The 19,114-nt window shown below is 36.0% G+C and overlaps 1 protein-coding gene across 2 annotated transcripts; it reads left to right on the forward strand.

Moving 5' to 3' along the window:
- Window positions 1-886: 886 nt before the first annotated feature.
- On the forward strand, window positions 887-17,313 carry Gasp (Chitin binding Peritrophin-A domain-containing protein Gasp). 2 transcript variants are annotated; one of them, XM_028177684.2, is made up of 5 exons: window positions 887-1,046; window positions 11,314-11,523; window positions 13,327-13,515; window positions 14,321-14,531; window positions 17,132-17,313. In XM_028177684.2, the coding sequence occupies exons 1-5, from the start codon at window positions 1,001-1,003 to the stop codon at window positions 17,184-17,186; spliced, it is 711 nt and encodes a 236-aa protein (XP_028033485.1). In that variant the 5' UTR covers window positions 887-1,000; the 3' UTR covers window positions 17,187-17,313. The 2 variants fall into 2 exon arrangements, with proteins under 2 accessions (XP_028033485.1, XP_028033484.1); XM_028177683.2 differs by lacking the exon at window positions 17,132-17,313 and adding an exon at window positions 15,963-16,701.
- The last annotated feature ends 1,801 nt before the right edge of the window (window positions 17,314-19,114 follow it).

Raw genomic sequence — 19,114 nt, forward strand, 5'->3', positions numbered from 1 at the left:
CTATCATAATGTCATATAGAAGTACAGTAAGAGCTCTTTATTCGCGTTTCCTTCATTCGCGTTTTCACTATCCGCGGATTAAAAAAATGCGACCCAATTCCTGTGTTCGCGGCTAAAGATTTCTTCATTCGCGCATCTAATCGGTTCATCGGTACATACATATTGATAAAAAGGATTTCAATATGTAGGTATCCAACGGGCTTGTATATATTCACGGTTTCGGTGTGCGCGGCATATTTACGGAACATATATCCCGCATAAAGAGCTTTTGCTGTATTGAAGTACAGTTCAAGACTAAGTGATTTCAACTATACTGTAACTATATGAATTAAAATGATCTGTAAAATAATATTGTTTTATTTACATTCAACCATTACAATTTTTATAAGACATTACGTTCATATTAAAATAAATACAATGGAATACTAATGACAGACATGCTTTTAAAAACAAACGCTTATTGATGGCCAGTATGTATCATTTCGTGCAAGTAGGTTACGTTAGCTCTTCAACGCTCAACTATACTTGAGACATTAGAACTTATATCTTAAGGTGTGTGTTTTTTTCCCTTGTAGGCAGACGAGCATACGGCCCACCTGATGGTGAGTGGTTACCGTCGCCCATGGACTTCAGCAATACCAGGGGCAGAGCCAAGCCACTGCCTACCGCAAGCACGTGTGTGGCACATTCATGTTGTAGATGTCTATGGGCTCCAGTAACTACTTAACACCAGGTGAGCTGTGAGCTCGTCCACCCATCTAAACATTAAAAAAAAGTTTAATTAAAATTACTTTTGAGGTTAACCCGGTACAAGGGTAATTCTTCCCGCGAGGGTGTCTCACAGAGCGCGGCGTGCGCGGGCGGCGACGTCGCTTTTCACCGTCGAAGCGACGCGTCCGATCACCCGATATAAAAGCTTGAGCCGCCCATTCACCCGCTCGCAGTGTGTGCTAGAACGTTACAGTGTCCACTACTCTCGTGCCAGGACTTAGTTCGCAATATGAATTCGAGGTGTTTATTAGTGCTAGCGGCCGCTCTCGGCGTAGGTACGTAGTATTTTCAAATATTTAAGGTACGCCGAAAGATGACGATCCGCCCGATACGTTTTCATCGACGGATCGCGATAGTTGTCAAAGTGTGATATCGAAGTTTCCACACTACGGGCTGCAGCTGTGACGTCACGCTAGTAACGATATTGCAATTTTGTGTAACGATATCGATTATTCCCGAGTGACACATGATCAGTCGTTATCGATTTTGTGTTAATACAGCGACCTTCTCGACTATTATGAATTTTATTTATCTATAATTGAATACCAAAAAATAATAATTTAATTTTAGTTAATTGATCCAGGTTATGCCAGCTACTGCAACAGCAACTTACTATTAGCCTTTTGAATACTACACATATGCTCACGAAAATATGCCGATTTGTTTTTTATTCAAAATCTTTCTCGCAAACGTATACCGTTTTAACTAGAAAGAAAAACAAATGAAAATTGTAGTCATTTCATATAACTGATTGTATATGTAAATGAGTGCTATTATCGTATCGCGATTGTTTGCAATTTGAAAGCTTTAAGCTCTAGCCCTAGAAAGCTAGTTTTAAGCTTTCACTGATTTTCACTTGCTGCATCGGTATAACTGCAATTGCAATGCTACTACTTGCATATCGTTACAATTATTAAGAGCTTTGAATTTTTGTTTCAAAAAAATTACATTTGGAAAATAAGGAATAGGATTACCACACGTTTCTAACTATAGAATCATATACTTGGATATATCTTGTTGACTTTAAATAAACACTATAAAAATAATTATTTATTTACATGAGCTCAGAGAGATAAATTTTTCTACAAAATTAAATAATTCAAAAAACTAAAAATTACATTTTAGTCGAAAGCTACAAGTATCAATGAACCTTATTACTAATTACTATCTTTTAATAAGGGATTTTTTAAAGGCACAAATGGCCCGCTTACTAAACCTACGCATTGACTGACAATTAATAGGTATAAAAAAAATTTATCTTCTCTCTATTGTGTATTGAATTTTCAAAATTGGTTAATTTAGGCAACTCGACGTCCACGTGCCGTATTTGCGTCTTTCTGTAGATTTTCACGACGGCTATCTAACATTCTTTTAGTATTAATCGTAACAGGTAAAAGGATTATATCATTCGAAGGGTACCCTGACGCAGTGTATGTTGTCGTTGAGCCAGAATAAAATCAAAGGACTCATTATTTTCTGTGAATTAATTGTATTTCGATCACAGACCATATATTACTAACGCCACAGATCATACTCATATCATTTCGGATCCTTCTGATCCACTAACGGAGCTTTTAGGTACCCCAAGCACCGGTCATCGTTCTCGTCGAACCCGTCGCTTGCGACGAAGGGCTCGGCGAGTAAATTAACCCACAGACACAGCCCAAGGAGTTTCTTGCCGGATCTTCTCAGTGGGCCGCGTTTCCAATCCGGTGGTAGATTTCGAAGCATGGCTCTTGCTAGGGTTTGTGTTAGCAACAACGTTAGGTTTGAGCCCCGTGAGCTCAACTACTCGCCCGGTGACGCTGATATGATCTCTCAAGACCAATAGCTTAAGTAAGGAAAACAAAAAAAAAAAAGATCATACTACTAAAATAATACTATGCTAACATCATCTATATGTCAAAATCAGGCACATTTAAACCTGTCGCAATGAGAGGTATTCGCATTAAAATTCATGCCCGTGCTAATACTTACGCAACAAGCCTGACATATTTGCATGATTTTCGTAATGAGCTCATAGCGCCTCGGGCCACAAATATTTCGGTCCCAGAAGTACGTGACATACAAACCTACAAATTTTTATGGCTCTTTAATATCTACATGTATATTGAGGTCATTAATTTTATTAATTTTAATAATTTATGGGAAATATGGGAAGTACAGTCCGCCTAGGGTTAAGTGGAACTACTTCTTGAAAGAAATCATAGACAACAAAAGTAAGTACCGCCACCCACCTTGAGACATGAGGTCGAAATTTTAATTTCATCATATAGCAGTTGCCCCACCCTTCAAACCGGAATCCAAGACTGCTTTGCGTTATTTAGTGGATGGACATTTCTTCAATCCCTCTTTGGCAGGTCTAAAGTATATATATCGTTCCAAAGTTTTAATGTATTATACATTTTAGAAGAAAGAAGACCGCATTCAATGTAAAGTACATTAAGTTTTCATTTTCCTTCTTCAAAATTCATTTGTATTCAAGCATTAGTTCACTATACTAATAATGCTAGAGAATCAGAAATTACTTGGCAACAGCAACATGTTTAGAATGTAAAGTAACCCGTCATTATAAAATCTTGCGTTAAATTGATTGTCTAAAGACGATTTTCACTGGACTCAAGCTATTTGCGATAGAGACTATTGTTTGGAAGTTTTAGCACGTACCTAGTTCGCACGAGTTCTGTCTGCCTTGCATAAGACAACATAGTTTTTCTTTTCGAAACTTGTGAAAACACACAAGAACTATTGTGTTGGAATGTTGAAATAATTAAAAACTAATTTGATTACGATGTATTTTTTTGACGTTTCAAAAATTGTTTGTTCCTTTTTTCAGTTTTGTAAGATAAGCTTGTTTATATGGGTGGACGAGTTCATGACCAACCTGTTGTTAAGTGGTTACTGGAGCCCATAGACATCTACAACGTAAATGCGCCACCCACCTTGAGATATAAGTTCTAAGGTCTCAGTATAGTTACAACGGCTGCCCTTCAAACCGAAACGCATTACTGCTTCACGGCAGAAATAGGCAGGGTGGTGGTACCTACCCGTGCGGACTCAAGAGGTCTTACCACCAGTAAGCAATATACTTGTCTAAACAAATGATCATAAATATTCAGATATAACCATTCATTGGTTTCTCATTAAATTTCTCAACGGTATCTTCTTATACACGTTCGCAAACTATCCGAAATCTCGATAATGCTTACGAAATATATTATAAAAATTAGTATTATTTCTGCAACCATTCACTGGCCCTGGCATTGTTACATGTCCATCTAGAATTTTAACGCTATTTAACCACGCTGTCTAATATTCATAGATTAATATGGCAAGCGTGAAGTTATTCAATTATCACAGAGCATTGCGTGAGGGAATTTCGCAAGAGAGTAAGTACTTACAGTGAAAATTACCGCTTCAGTGAACATGAAAGATCCAGACAAGGATTGCTTTATATCTAATTTTGACGTTTTTGTTCGTCTTAATCATAAAGAAAAATACATGTTGACTTTTATTTATTTTGCGTGCTTCTAGAAGCGTCGTAAGTGATTACGATACAAAATAATGAATTATAGATATTACTTGAAACAGTTTAAAAGTATTAGAGATTGCTAGGAAAGTGATTCTGTCATAGATACACAAAAGATGCGCTTAAGAGCAGCGAAATATTATTCAACTACAAAAAAAATGGAATTCATTTATCACGTAACGTAACTAGCTACCAAGAATAAAAAGATCATTAACAAGTTTCAAATAATGGTTAATTACACCTTTAATTTCATATGGAATGTTACTCTCTCTAATTCAGTGCAACACGTTAATCTGTCATTGAATAAGATATTACGCCACCGACATTAATGCACTGACGGAATTGTTTAAAACTCATGCTGTAGGCGTAACTTATTTATTAACATAAAAATATCTGTACATCTACGAGATATATCTTACTTAAGCGTAGACAGGACTATTCTGAATCGATCGTGAAATTGAATACGAATGTCATTTGGAGAGAGAATTACAATGAAATTAAATGTGATTCGATTGTTTTCGAGAAGATGCTGTATACAACATAAGCAATTGAAATCGACCTGTTATAAATCTATCGACATAAGACGCGATAAAATTTCTGAATGCTTCCAACAATTAATTATAGATATATCTCTTCAATCGGTCCCTTATTGCTGAGGATCGTGACTGCGTTTGATTCCGTCAACTAGCTGTCTCCGTCAATCCCGTTCTTGGTGGAGTGCGTCTAGGTATATAATTGAAAAAAAAAAACCTTGCACAGCCTTGAATACATTTTGATGACTCTTCACGGAAACATACGTCGGAAATTCAATTTCACAAACACAATGCTTTAACATCTCACGGCTAGTTTTGGTAATTAAATAATTGTTCGAGAATCCGGTATTTAATTAAAACCGACAGACTATTAACGACTACAGCGGAGTACTGTAAACACCAATTATTGAATAATTGAGTTGAACAAAAATTGTTTATGCTTTGAATTTTTTACAGAATAAATTGATCGTTTAAGTGTTTTGAAAAGAAAAACGTGGTCCTTTATTAATTAACTAATAGATATTGGATCTAAATAACTGTTCAATGAGCTAAACTGGAAATAAATGTTTCGAAATTTATTTTATTATATCCGTAAACAGATCGAAAAACAAAAAAGGTCCTATTAAATTCTTAATACGTATTTGATACGTGTAGTTTTTAATGCCATCTCGAGGAGTCCAGTCATGCTGCTCTGAGATAAAACGTGGTGATTGTCTGTCCTTCGTCGTAGTTATAAATAAACTCTTGTCGGCCCTATTGTGCGGTCGTTTTTGTTGTTCAAGATCCACTATAGTTAAAGATGTATTCATTTTGGGTAGACGTTATTTGAGAACAAGTTTTTCTTTTTAAGATTTATGGCCTGGTAAGCCTTTAAGCCAGGTCTTATTTCTTTTTATATTCTCTTATATGTGAAATGTTATGAAGCGAAATGAGATGTTTTAAGACTTAACTCGATTGGGATGAAGCTTTAAAAAAAGGAGATGAGCTGGGATGAAATAAAGTCTCAGTAAAAAGATAGTTGTTAACTGAGCCTTTTTCAGTGGACTTTTTAGGAGAACTCGATAAGTTACGTTAATTTTTCCACATTTGTGCGCTTTCACAGATGTTAAACGGAAATTATTAAGCGTATCCAGTACTATTAAATTAGTGATAACAATTAAGATCGGAATAATGACCGATACAAATAAAAACTTGCGTAATCATTACGATGCGAACGTACATAGACACCTTAAATAGAATCATAAACCATAGTATATTTTTATTGCAGTTATGTCACAAGTAGGGTAACTAGATCAATGTTCTGTAACATACTAGATGTCGCCCTGAGAAAAAAACGTTACTATTGGTGTGTGTGCGATGAGGTTGTGCAACTGTGCCAAATGATTATCACTAAGATTATTATTTATTATTGTGGTTGTAATCCAAGCTCACGGTTCCGTAGTGTTCGGTGGTTAAAACAGCCCATTGAGATCACAACGTGAATGCCTCCACTCATCTTGAGACAAGCTTTTAATGTTGTATTGTATTATAACTGGCCCTTCAAGCTTGCGTGTACGCACTTCGTTATTATTCTAAAGTGCTCTCATTACACATGCGTTTAAAAGAATAATAAAATATAAAAAAACGTGAGCGTACACGAACTTTCACCGACACGTGTACAACAGTTATCTAATGAACGGTTACGTCAATCGGGCCACTCACGTACAAGGGATCGTTTTTTTTTGGATTACAAACAGCCAATTACCATAAAGAATTATATTTCTTAATCACCTTATAATTAGTGGTGTAAACAAAAAAACATTAATATTTAGATATTCGGCTTTCACCTTTTACGTTTTTCATTTAATCATAAAAATGTAATGCTATTTTACGTTAAATTATTTTGAATCATCGTAGATATATTATCGTATGTATAATATTCAATCAATTAAAAAATAAATTAAATTCATCATAAAACATTGTTGTAAATTACTAGCCGTACTCGCCCGATTCGCTGCGCCTTTAAAATTAATATTATTATTTATTTTCATTATTATTAGGGAGTCCAACATTCATATAAATATTAGCCTATCCATTAAGTACATGTATTTTCATGGTTACAAAGTTTCAAGTCAATCGGATGCATGGTTCAGTAGTTATAACGGAAGATCGGTAAAAACCACTGTAGATTTATATATTAGTATAAATAATTGATGATTAACGGAATTGTCAAATCAATTAACAGCTGTTTTAATAGAGTTGCCAAGATGCTAAATTTAACCTTTTAGAATGCTAATTTAGTATGTTTTTTTAAAATAAACAAACCTATAAAATTAAATATGGGGCAATCGATCTAAATAGTAAAGGTTAGAATCGATATGGCTCAATAGATGCGGAGGCGCATCGTTCAATGAAACCGAGAGTTCCGCCCACGGCTCTCATCTGGCTGGGTCAAGTTATATAGCTTTCACTGTATTGCTTAATTGCGACCTTTGTTATTGAATAATGTTTTATGTAATATCGTGTGAACATACCATCGATGCTCATGTAGAAACCTGCTCTTGTGTCTACAAGAGTTAAGTTATACAAATTACGATTGGGTCAAATTTAGAGTGTTCAAATAATTGTGTGTATATTTTTTTTTCCCGAGACCAAATGTTAGGCAAACCGAAAACGCTGCTTGTACGTGTACAGTCCCGTAAATTTTTGCCGTAAAGTGGGCATAGGTTCTGGTAACACAGATGTGATAGTTACTAAATAATAAAAATTTTATTTTACTTTTGAGCATCATTAGATACAGTAGGTCACAAGACATCTTACTGCAAGGAGAAACATTAAAAATTAAATCAACGCAGCAATGTTGCAATAAAAGAGTATCGATGTAAAAATTAATTTTTCTACACAAGAATTAAGAATTTTATACTACATCTGATTTGTCTTATTACAGGCAACAAAACGTGGGCTTAAAATTTTACCAAATATTTATGAGAAGTTAATGATGTTGCATATTAAATTTCCACAAATTTTTTAACATTGCAATTAGAATAACGTAGGCATTTGAAGGATTGCGAATAGAAATTTAATGTTCTTGAAAATGGGAACAATTAACATGTAAGCAACATTTTCATCTTAATTAGTAGCAGCAAGTTAAGTGTTGCAAGCAATAGAAGTTGAATTGACTCGTTTTGTTCTTGTTATAACTCAGATTATAATGTAATGTAACTAGAAGATTGCACAAAGTGGGAATGAGTTGCTCGCTCCAGGCATTTCAATATTGTAGTAATTGTTACGTTATAATACTCAGTGTAAAAAATTCATATTAAAAAAAAATCTAATATTAAAAAATAAATAAATAATAATTTTATATGTAAAAAAAAAAGACATGCCCGCTGAGTTTCTTGCCAATTCTTCTCAGGACGGAGGCTAGTTCTTGTGAATTGGCGGTAGTTCTTTTGACGTTCAACAAGTATGTACTTTCATTTATGTTGAATAATTTTTTTTTGATTTGATTTGATTTGATTTGATATATTGTTTTAGGCTTATCATATTGATTTGATTTATTTTATTGATGATCTTATCTTTTGTGTTTATTCATCATCAGTCTCGAAGAAGTTGTAATATGCATATGTCTTGTTAATATGAAATTTTATATATTTAAGATATGATTTACGAATAATATTTAATACTAGCTTCTTGGACTTCGTAGTGCCTCAATCGATAAATAAAAGACTTAAGCTTTTGTATAAAATAAACTTAAAATAAACAAATGGAATCCATCCGACGGGGGACACATCAAAGGAAAAACAAAATTGTTATTTTTATTTAATATCGAGCTTTTTCATATTTACCTACCTTTTAAACCTTCTCTGGACTTCCACAATTAATTTAAGACCAAAATTAGCCAAATCGGTCTAGCCGTTCTCGAGTTTTAGCGAGACTAACGAACAGCAATTCATTTTTATATATATAGATTAAAGATTAATAAAACATTTACAATTGCTCAGTCATATTAAGCACGACTTGAACTGTTGTTCACCTCGGTTTCCTAGTCTCTTAAGAAAGGTTGTACGGAATGTAAAGGTTTATGTAGATGAGATTTTTGTTGTGTTTCCTGTCGCTCGTGAAACAAGGTCAAATAGTTTGAATAATAACTCGATGAAAAGCAGTTCAACTAACGTAATTATATTACGTATTGAAATGATATTTTAAAATATTTAGTAAGAAATTTCTGAAAGGTCCTGTTACCTATGTATATACAAATATTTGTACTGCTCATTTCAATTTAAAACTATGTAGTTATTTATGTATTAATTGTTACGTATACTTCCTTGAATCATTACTAATTTCAAGACTATTGATTTTACTACTATTGATTTTACTATTTTTACTGGTGGTAGGACCTCTTGTGAGTCCGCACGGGTAGGTACCACCGCCCCGCCTATTTCTGCCGTGAAGCAGTAATGCGTTTCGGTTTGAAGGGTGGGGCAGCCGTTGTGACTATACTGAGACCTTAGAACTATATCTCAAGGTGTGTGGCGCATTTACGTTGTAGATGTCTATGGGCTCCAGTAACCACTTAACACCAGGTGGGCTGTGAGCTCGTCCACACATCTAAGCAACAAAAAAAAAAAAAAACTAAGAAAATTGCGATAGAATTATTTTTTTGTACTGTTGTTTTCCTCAATTCCGGGATGTTACGTGATTCAAACTTAGCTAATGATAACGCTGGCTATCCAGTCCGGTAGTCTTCAGAGCCCCTTATTTTTTGTACTATCGGGTTTAATAAATATAAACTCAATAACACAATAAATCATATACTCCTACAGTACTTAATGTGAAAATCAAAGAGCTCACGCGAATCCGTTTACACAAAATTACATATAATTGGTTTTAATTTCAACACGAGTAAATATTTTGTAATGATCACTAGCTAGATACGATTGTATAACGTAATGTATTGAATACACGATTAATCACGCAATAATATAGTCAACGTTTTCTTCTTCGAATAAAACTTTAATTAGTAATTTGTAATTAGTTAAATGTAGTTTAGGCAATGAAATAACTCCTATATGAAAGTTTTTTTGGATGGTATGGACATGTGATGAGACGAAATGAAAATGAGGTTGGTAAGAGAGTGTTAACTATGAATGTGGAAGGATATAGAGGAAGAGGTAGACCTAAGAAGAAATGGATGGATTGTGTGAAAGACGATATGGGTAAGAGGGGAGTGAGCGAAGAAATGGTATATGATAGAAGAGTATGGAAGGAGAAAACATGTTGCGCCGACCCCAGGTGACTGGGAGAAGGGCAGGATAATGATGATGATGATGATGAAAGTTTTATATTACTGATTTATTACAAAAGAGCGCGGATGCATAGCTTTCATCGCAAATGTCAACCGGTACCTGTATTCCAGTAGCACACTTCTTACATAACGTGAAGTAAACAGTAATACTATACAACTCGTGTGCAAACAAGACGATGATGTCGAATTACTGAGATTACATCTTGCGGTTTTCGTGTGGTCTATTTGTGTAGCTGTCATTGTATAAAACAACAAACATATTGTATTCTAATTGCAACTTTATCGTTAACACCATAAGAAACAGTGTCGAAAATTGGCGTTACAGCTGCAACAGAAAATGCAAGCATCTAGGCTTTCGCAAAAATGTAATAATGCATGCAACATTGAGTGTTATGTAAGACTCGTAACAATAAAAGTTATTATTCCAATTTGCTAATCGAGTGCTATTATGATATTACTGCACCCACTGAACTCAAGCAACGGGTCAAAAGCCACGTGTAAGGTGCACAAACAACGCCTCAAATTTACTAACCCTATTAGACTTTGTCGCGTGTTAGTTTATTACTCAACATTGCATTCCGAGGAGAAAGAGCGGCCCTGCCCAAGACCAGTGTGTTGCAAAATATTGCCATAAACGCTGCTTAGCAAACTTTGTTGTAGCTAATTTTGAAATTGTCAGTAAATTTCAAGAGGATTTCGGTGTGTCTATTTCATAATATACAAAGCGTATATTCTATTTATTAAAATGTTAATAATACATCACTGTATATTACATTATTTTTGTATTATTATAAATTGGCCATAATATGTTGCCTGCATTGCAACAGTTGGAATTTACATAATAACAAGTTTTTTTTTTATTGTTAAAGATTTTATAGTTTTTATAGGTATTTACTGGTGGTAGGACCTCTTGTGAGTCCGCGCGGGTAGGTACCACCGCTCTGCCTATTTCTGCCGTGTAGAAGTAATGCGTTTCGGTTTGAAGGGTGGGGTAGCCGTTGTAACTATATTGACACCTTAGAGCTTATATCTCGAGCAGCTGTGATAACTATACTGAAACCTTAAAACTTTGTCCATGAGCTCCAGTAACCACCTAACACCAGGTGGGCTGTGAGCTCGTCCACCCATCTAAGCAATAAAAAAAAGCTCAAGCGAAGCAAAACTCAAATCTAATTTTTGCGTTTTATTCTCAGCTGTGGCCCAAGAGTCCTTCAAATGCCCCGACGACTTCGGGTTCTACCCTCACCACATCTCCTGTGACAAATATTGGAAGTGCGACAACGGTGTAGCCGAACTGAAAACCTGCGGTAACGGTCTCGCTTTCGACGCCACAGATTCCAAATACTTGACCGAGAACTGCGACTACCTTCACAACGTTGAGTGCGGAGAGAGGACACAGCTCGGTAAGTAATATTCGTATATTGGTAGCGTTAGAACAAAAAGAAGAGATAGTTCTTTATGTCAATTACTTAACCGAGTAGATTTGGAGTCTGCCAAATTAGAGAAGTAAGGGCAATAACGTCTGTTTTATATCTTGCGGAAAATAAACAAGATGGTTGCATTTTTTTTTAAATTAGCTTACGAAACCGACACGATAATCCTAAAAGAAGATTTTTTAGTAACACTTAAAAGCTTGTGCTTTTGTTTTGGAAAATAACACGAAATGAATTTCAATCGGAATTTTGCCGTAAAAAAGTATTTAAAATAATAATCTAAAATCAAAAAAATCCATGTGATAATAATCATAATAAAATTTTAAATTCATTGCAGCGCTTAGTAACAAACAGTAAAGGTTAATGCTAAAAGTGAAGATAATGTCACGTATATTGATTGAATAACGAAACCAGGATGTGACAGAAGGTCATAGGATAAATATTCGCATCTGACGACATCTGAGATCGCTTACTTTGGCTAACGCATGTAATAATAGGATACGAAATATGTTAGCCTTGAACTAGAGCCGCCTCATTAATATTTAAATTGACGTAGGTACGGTTTCGTTTGACCAGTTTCGGAGCTATTTTTTATTTAAATAAAACGATAAAAACTAATGTTTTTATTCATGTCTAATTTGACTGGTTTTAAACGATATAATTGACATACATATATATTACCATGAAGGTACCTTGTATGTGCCTATAGAAGTGATGTATACTTTAATAGTGGTAAATAGTGATGTATATTTTACTGGTGGTGGAACCTCTGGTAAGTCCGCACGGGTAGGTACCACCAGCCCGCCTACAAAGCGTTTCGGTTTGAAGGGCGGGGTAGCCGTTGTAACTATACTAGCTTAGACCTGATATCTCAAGGTAGGTGGCGCATTTACGCTGTAGATGTCTATGGGCTTCAGTAACCACTTAACACCAGATGGGCTGTGAACTCGCACCCATCTAAGCAATAAAAACAAAATTAATATAAAGCATTACTGCCTTTTTTTGAACATTTTCGTAGATTCTTGTGTTTTAGACGTAGAAGCTTTTAGAAGCTTTTAGACGTAGTTTCGGCAGCCCATCATCAAAATTTTTATTGTAATTTATTTACAAACTTGCATTAAGCGAACGGCATATATTTTAGTGCATTAATTGGTAACTGATATTAAGGAGTCCGTAGACATTATATGTATGTACATATACTGTCGTATGTATGTAAAGTCGAATTTTCAATTGTATTATGGCTGTCTTTCTGTCCTTCAAACTGGAATGCATGCCTACAACTGGTAGTTACTTAAATAAATAAATATATTAAATAAATATAATTGATTTTTATTATACACTAGCTGACCCCGCAGACTTCGAAGTGCCTCAATCGATAAATAAAAGTCCTAAGCTTTTGTAAAACAAACAAAAGTAATCCGTCCGACGGGGGGGACATTAAAGGGAAAACGAAATTGTTTTTTTTATTTAATTCCGAACATTTTCATTCATTTATCTACCTTTTGAACCTTCTCTGGACGTCCACAAATAACTCAAGATCAAAATTAGCCAAATCGGTCAGCCGTTGTCGAGTTTTAGCGAGACTAACGAACAGCAATTCATTTTTATATATGTATATATAGATAGATTGTGATTCTTTCAACGTAGCATTCGTTCGTGTATAGAAGTCCAACATCAATATAGTCGCATCGCTTAATACGATTGCATTTCGCATTTCCTATTTTAGATACAGCTTCTACATATCCATTATCAATTTCGTGTAATTTTGTACAGAGCCCCCAATCTCCACTCCTCACTGTTCGAGACTGTATGGCATCTTCCCTGATGAAAACAAGTGCGACGTTTTCTGGAACTGCTGGAACGGAGAAGCCTCCCGCTATCAGTGCAGCCCCGGACTTGCCTACGACAGAGAGTCCCGCGTCTGCATGTGGGCTGACCAGGTTCCGGAGTGCAAAAACGAAGGTACGCACATATTTATAATACTCGTTTATTTTACTGGTGTTAGGACCTTTTGAGAGTCCGCGCGGGTAGGTACCACCACCCCGCCTATTTCTGCCGCGAAGCAGTAATGCGTTTCGGTTTGAAGGGTGGGGCAGCCGTTGTAACCATACTCGAGACCTTAGAACTTATCTCAAGGTGGGTGGATATTTACGTCGTAGATGTCTATGGGCTCCAGTAACCACTTAACACCAGGTGGGCTGTGAGCTCGTCCACCCATCTAAGCAATAAATAAAAACATACTGCTATTATTTATTTGTTGATTAAATAAAGCAAAGGAGAATATTTTATAAACGAACCTTGAGATACAACTTTCGAATCTGTTGCCAGTTATTTGCTGGTAAATACCAATCAATTTTAAAGTATCGAAGTTTTTTTTTCCCCAATTTACTCACAAACATTGTCCACACATATCTGTGTTATCATTGAGACTTCCACTTAAATCGTGATTTAATTATAGAGCGTCATATCAGTAGTATTGTTCATTGTACATCAAACACTATTACATTATTTATCTCCCTTTCTTATTTGGTCAGGTCTTACGAGGATAACATTCTAATACCGACATACTTTGTCTATTCCTGCCTATAATATATAACTATACTGAGACCTTAGAACTTTATCTCAAAGTGAGTGGCGCATTTACCTTGTAGATGTGTATGGGCTCCAGAAACCATTTAACCCCAGGTGGGCTGTGAGCACGTCCATCCATATGAGCAATAAAAAAATTAAATTACTTATTTCTTTTATTTCCTTTTTTATTTCTCAGAAGTAGCAAACGGATTCGGCTGCCCGGCCCCCGGTGAGGTCTCCAACGCTGGCTCGTTCAGTCGTCACGCTCATCCCGAAGATTGCCGTAAATACTACATCTGTCTCGAGGGCGTTGCCCGCGAGTACGGTTGCCCCATCGGAACCGTTTTCAAGATCGGAGACGCCGACGGCACTGGTAACTGCGAAGACCCCGAAGATGTTCCCGGATGGTGAGTGAAATCAGCATTTAAGCTAAACTTATTTGGATGTTTGCATTCGATCCATAAATACTTCCCAACATCTAATACGCAGCTTACTCGTAGTAAGTAGCTAGTGTAGTTTTCTTTCTTATTTTATTGCATACAGACTGCATTTCTTTCTAATATTAATATAAACTCGACATTTATATCTAACTCACGTAAAGGATGTTGAATTTAAAGTACCAAGCCTCACATGATCGAATCCGGACATCCTGTTTCGTTCAAGCACTGACTGACAAGCTTGAACGCAATTCCTCGTACTCGCTGGTACGACGTCATTGGTTCCGTGGTGTGGTTCTTTTTTATTTCGTCAAGTATCTTTAATACGTTATCCGGCGATTGTTAACTTATAAAATTATGTTTTAATTTGGTGTCTTAATAATTCCCAATAATGTACCCTGTTACCATATCCACAAAACCAACGTTATCCCTGTGACTAACCATTCTTCTGCACCTTCTTGTTTTTAGTGTGAGAACTTGAAAAAATACGTGTAGGTAGTTATGTTACGTAGTCGAAGTTCGACTGTTTGGAATAGTCGTCTACAGCTACGCGATTCGGAGCCTTGTTTAGTATTATTTGAGTATGCTATAGAAATTAGCTTGGCTCTTAGAATAGCACGCCTATAGTCATGCATTGATGACCAGACTCAAAGACAAGTGGTACGTAACGGAGTTAGCATGGTAATGACCATTTGTTCTAAAGAATTTGAACTTGTCGAACATTTGTGTAACTGAATCACGACAAAGGTTTAATTATCAATGCTTTTGTTATGCAATGAGTTAGAAGTAGTTCGCGGCTTCAAAATAACAAAATCGAGTTTGTGTTATACAATTAACGACACTATGTGTACTGTTTTGTAATCTAGACTCCTGAATTTTGAAATACCTAATTAATACGTTAAATTCAAACGTTTTCTTATAAAGATTGAGTTATTCAAAAGTTTATCTTTAAAATGGGAACAATAAGAAGATCTTTCAAAATGCGTCCGGTTCATGGTCTATATGCTCCGAACAATAACATTAGATCGATACCCGAGATGAGCTCGTGCCGGTCACGATGTGGCATCTAAAAGGAAGGTCACTCAAACGAGTTCTATACTGAGAAATGTTTTTGCAAGAGCTCCGATACCCGCTAAAGCTGAACGATAGGTTCATAAAACAAACATTGAATAACATTTAGTTGGAAAAGCGAACGGATATCTTTCTTGTTCGTTTCAAGGCAGTTCACTCCGAGTCGCCGACCGTAGACGAGATTTTATTTCACAATTCACGCTTCGAACAGACGTAGTGAATATGCTATTATAGATATTGAGTCAGCCGTTTATATATGAAACTGTGATAGGCTAGAGTTAAGGTTTTGTAGCCGAGACGTGAGGCAGTAAGTTTCGCGTACATTTTCAGCGAGGACTACTATGGAGAATTGGATCTGAAGGCGATCCGCAAGAGTGAGCTCCTCGCCGGGCTCCAGGCTGACGGCCAGCCTCGCCCCAACCAGCCCAAGCAGCTCAAACCCCGTCCTCCAAAGGAGAACTAAAAACACACTCCCACCCTTTAACCTTTAATACTCACGTAGTATAATATCAGCAATTCTTCGCGAACCACTAGCAAATGTCAGGCAAATGAATCTGAGACCTCTAACGTAGCTTTTGCAGCGCGGAGATAAAATCTCGGGCTTAAAATTTAGTATATCGAGTGAATCGCGGTTAATGAATTTGTATTTACCGCAAGTTGCCAAAAAAATTGCTCTTTATAATTTTTTTTACACACAGTTTCATGAGGCCGGTTAGAAATTAGTGGAAACCATAAAGCGTTAGACATATTTATTTTATTATTGTTAGTTTCGATAGTATCTGTCCATCATAGCCTGTTTTGTTAAGACGTTAGGCATCCATTGTACGGAATAGCCTATATCGTTTCATTAGTAGGACTGCATTTAACGCATCATTGTTTTTTTTTTGTTTTGTAAAAGAAAAAGTCCAATATTCCGCTATCCATTCGAAAACACCATATTCATTATTATATCCTGTAAATATATTATTACTGAACTGTTTCGCTGCGACTGAGTGTTGTTGTTTTGATAGAAACTGTATAACTAAGTTTAATGTTTAGTGATAAAATAAACAAAAATTGATAAAAATAATTACGGTTGTATTCATTCTGTTTAGTTTCGCACTGTTGCACCGTTTTCCTATCTACTTTCACGGACACTGTGTTTCTTATTTCGATTGCATCTACTTTCTAACATCTAATTTCTTTAGTTCTTTTAGCACATAACTTTCATTTCGTACCTGGTCTATGTACACTGATACAACTAGACGGTGGTATGGTTCGATAAGGCACTGTCCTACCCTCGTATCTCAGGTACGTTTTGTTCTCACTTACTTAACCATTAAAACTAATGAGGTTCTAAATTTTAAGATCGAGATATGCGTAGTTAGCATGCGAGTTCCTGGTGAGTTGTTATCATGTTTTCTGTATATGCTTTAAAACGATCAAGTCTAGCTGTTTTCAGTTAACAAAAACGTTATATCAATTACGACAGATTCTTGAATGTTCCTTCTGGTTTACAGTGAGGATTACTATGGTGACGTGGATCTGAAGGCCCTCAAGAAATTGGGATTCTGAATGTCAAGGAGCGGCTCCAAGGACAGACTGAAACTCAATCCCTTCGATTTGATTTGAAATAAGTTAAAGTGGTCGTCATAAATCCGGAGTTTGAACTTTGCAACTAAAACCATTAGAATAAGTGCGTGTTTGTGTGTGACGTGGTTTGTGGCAATGTCTGTCTGAAGAGGCGCTCGATTCGAGAATATTCGGCGGGATGTAAAAAATAAATAAGAAATATAATGACTAATTGAAGCGTTAGTTAAAAGGTTTTTGTATTGCAACGAAAAAAAGTTTTTTTTTTTAAAAAGTAATTGGGTGTTCAATAAGCCCTTCCAGAGATTACCTTGACATGATACCAACACATTTTTTTCTGTACTAGCGGTTTGCTGGAAGAAAACTCATAAATAGACCGAGCTTCCTTTTAAATCTATTTTTTATATGTATGTATCTTATGTGTAAAATAAAGTTTAAGTATGAATAATAATAAAACGACACGTGTTGGTGTTGTGTCGAAATTTATATCGTTTTAGTCATATACTGTATTTTGTAAGCTAAGAATAATTTTAATGTAAATAAAAATATTTTATATGAAAACGATTTATTTATTGAGTTGATGTTTAAGGTTACATACTTACTGAATTTTATTGTTTATATGGGTCTACAAGCTTACGGCCCACTTGGGTTTAACTGTTTACCGGAGTCTATAGACATCATAACGTAAATGCCGCTACCGGTCATCCACAGTGCGTTTCCAGAGGTCTTTTTTGCCACGTACCATCCGGCTATGGAATGAGCTCCCCTCCACGGTGTTTCCCGAGCGCTATGACATGTCCTTCTTCAAACGAGGCTTGTGGAGAGTATTAAGCGGTAGGCAGCGGCTTGGCTCTGCCCCTGGCATTGCTGAAGTCCATGGGCGACGGTAACCACTCACCATCAGGTGGGCCGTATGCTCGTCTGTCTACAAGGGCAATAAAAACAAAATTAAAACCCGCCCAGAGACATGAGGTCTAAGTCTTCATAGTATAGGGAATGGTTATTGCCATTCTTCAACCCGACAGAAATAGGCAAAGTTGTGGTACCTATCAGAGCAGTTATTGAATTCATATATCACAATATGATAAAGGGGTTACTTTAGTAAATAAATAACTAATAATATGAAGATACTTGGCACTTTTTGTTGTAAATGGGTAGACGGGGCGAGTGAAATAACAATGAAAATGCTACCACTTAATAAGACACGGGGATGAAATTTTAATTTTAATGAAAGAACCTTCAAAATGGAATACGTCGACAGAACAGGAATAGAAAAGCAGCAAACACTAAAACAGGTATCATAAACTAATTTCCTGCTTCCACTACTACTACTAGAAGTGATTTTCTCACTGCAAAATCTATAGAATTCTCAACATATATTTTTATACTTAATTTCATACTTTGATGTATTTCATTTGGGTGGGGCAGCCGTTGTAATTATACTGAGACATTAGAACTCATATCTCAAGGTGGGTGGCTGCATTTACGTTGTAGATGTCTACTGGCTCCGGTAACCACTTAACACCAGGTGGGCTGTGAGCTCGTCCACCCAAATATGCAATAAAAAAATTCTCAGAACTTTGCAAAAAAACCGTTTTCGTATAGAGTAAATAAATGGTTACCTACAAACGAGATTTGAAAAAAGTCAGCAATATTCAGTGAATTGTCTTTTGTAATAATTTTTTTTATTGCCCTTGTACGCAGACGGCATACGGCCCTTCTGATGGTGAGTGGTTACCGTCGCCCATGGACTTCAGCAATGCCAGGGGCAGAGTCAAGCCGCTGCCTACCTACCTGTATTACTAGGAAATAGTAAATATTATTAGGAAATAGTTAAATAGGAAAAACCATGTTAGGGGTTCATAATGTGAGCATCGTAAAACTATGCTTAAATAATAATTAAAACGAAACAG

This window comes from Bombyx mandarina, chromosome 15 (genome assembly GCF_030267445.1).
Source record: "Bombyx mandarina strain Sakado chromosome 15, ASM3026744v2".
NCBI lineage: Eukaryota > Metazoa > Arthropoda > Insecta > Lepidoptera > Bombycidae > Bombyx > Bombyx mandarina.

Excerpts from the sequence above, each read along its gene's own strand:
- Gasp (XM_028177683.2), top strand. The coding sequence starts at position 1,001 with ATGAATTCGAGGTGTTTATTAGTGCTAGCGGCCGCTCTCGGCGTAG. Across the intron at positions 13,516-14,320 it reads TCCGGAGTGCAAAAACGAAG|AAGTAGCAAACGGATTCGGC; the intron begins GTACGCACATAT and ends TTTATTTCTCAG. Across the intron at positions 14,532-15,962 it reads CCCGAAGATGTTCCCGGATG|CGAGGACTACTATGGAGAAT; the intron begins GTGAGTGAAATC and ends GTACATTTTCAG.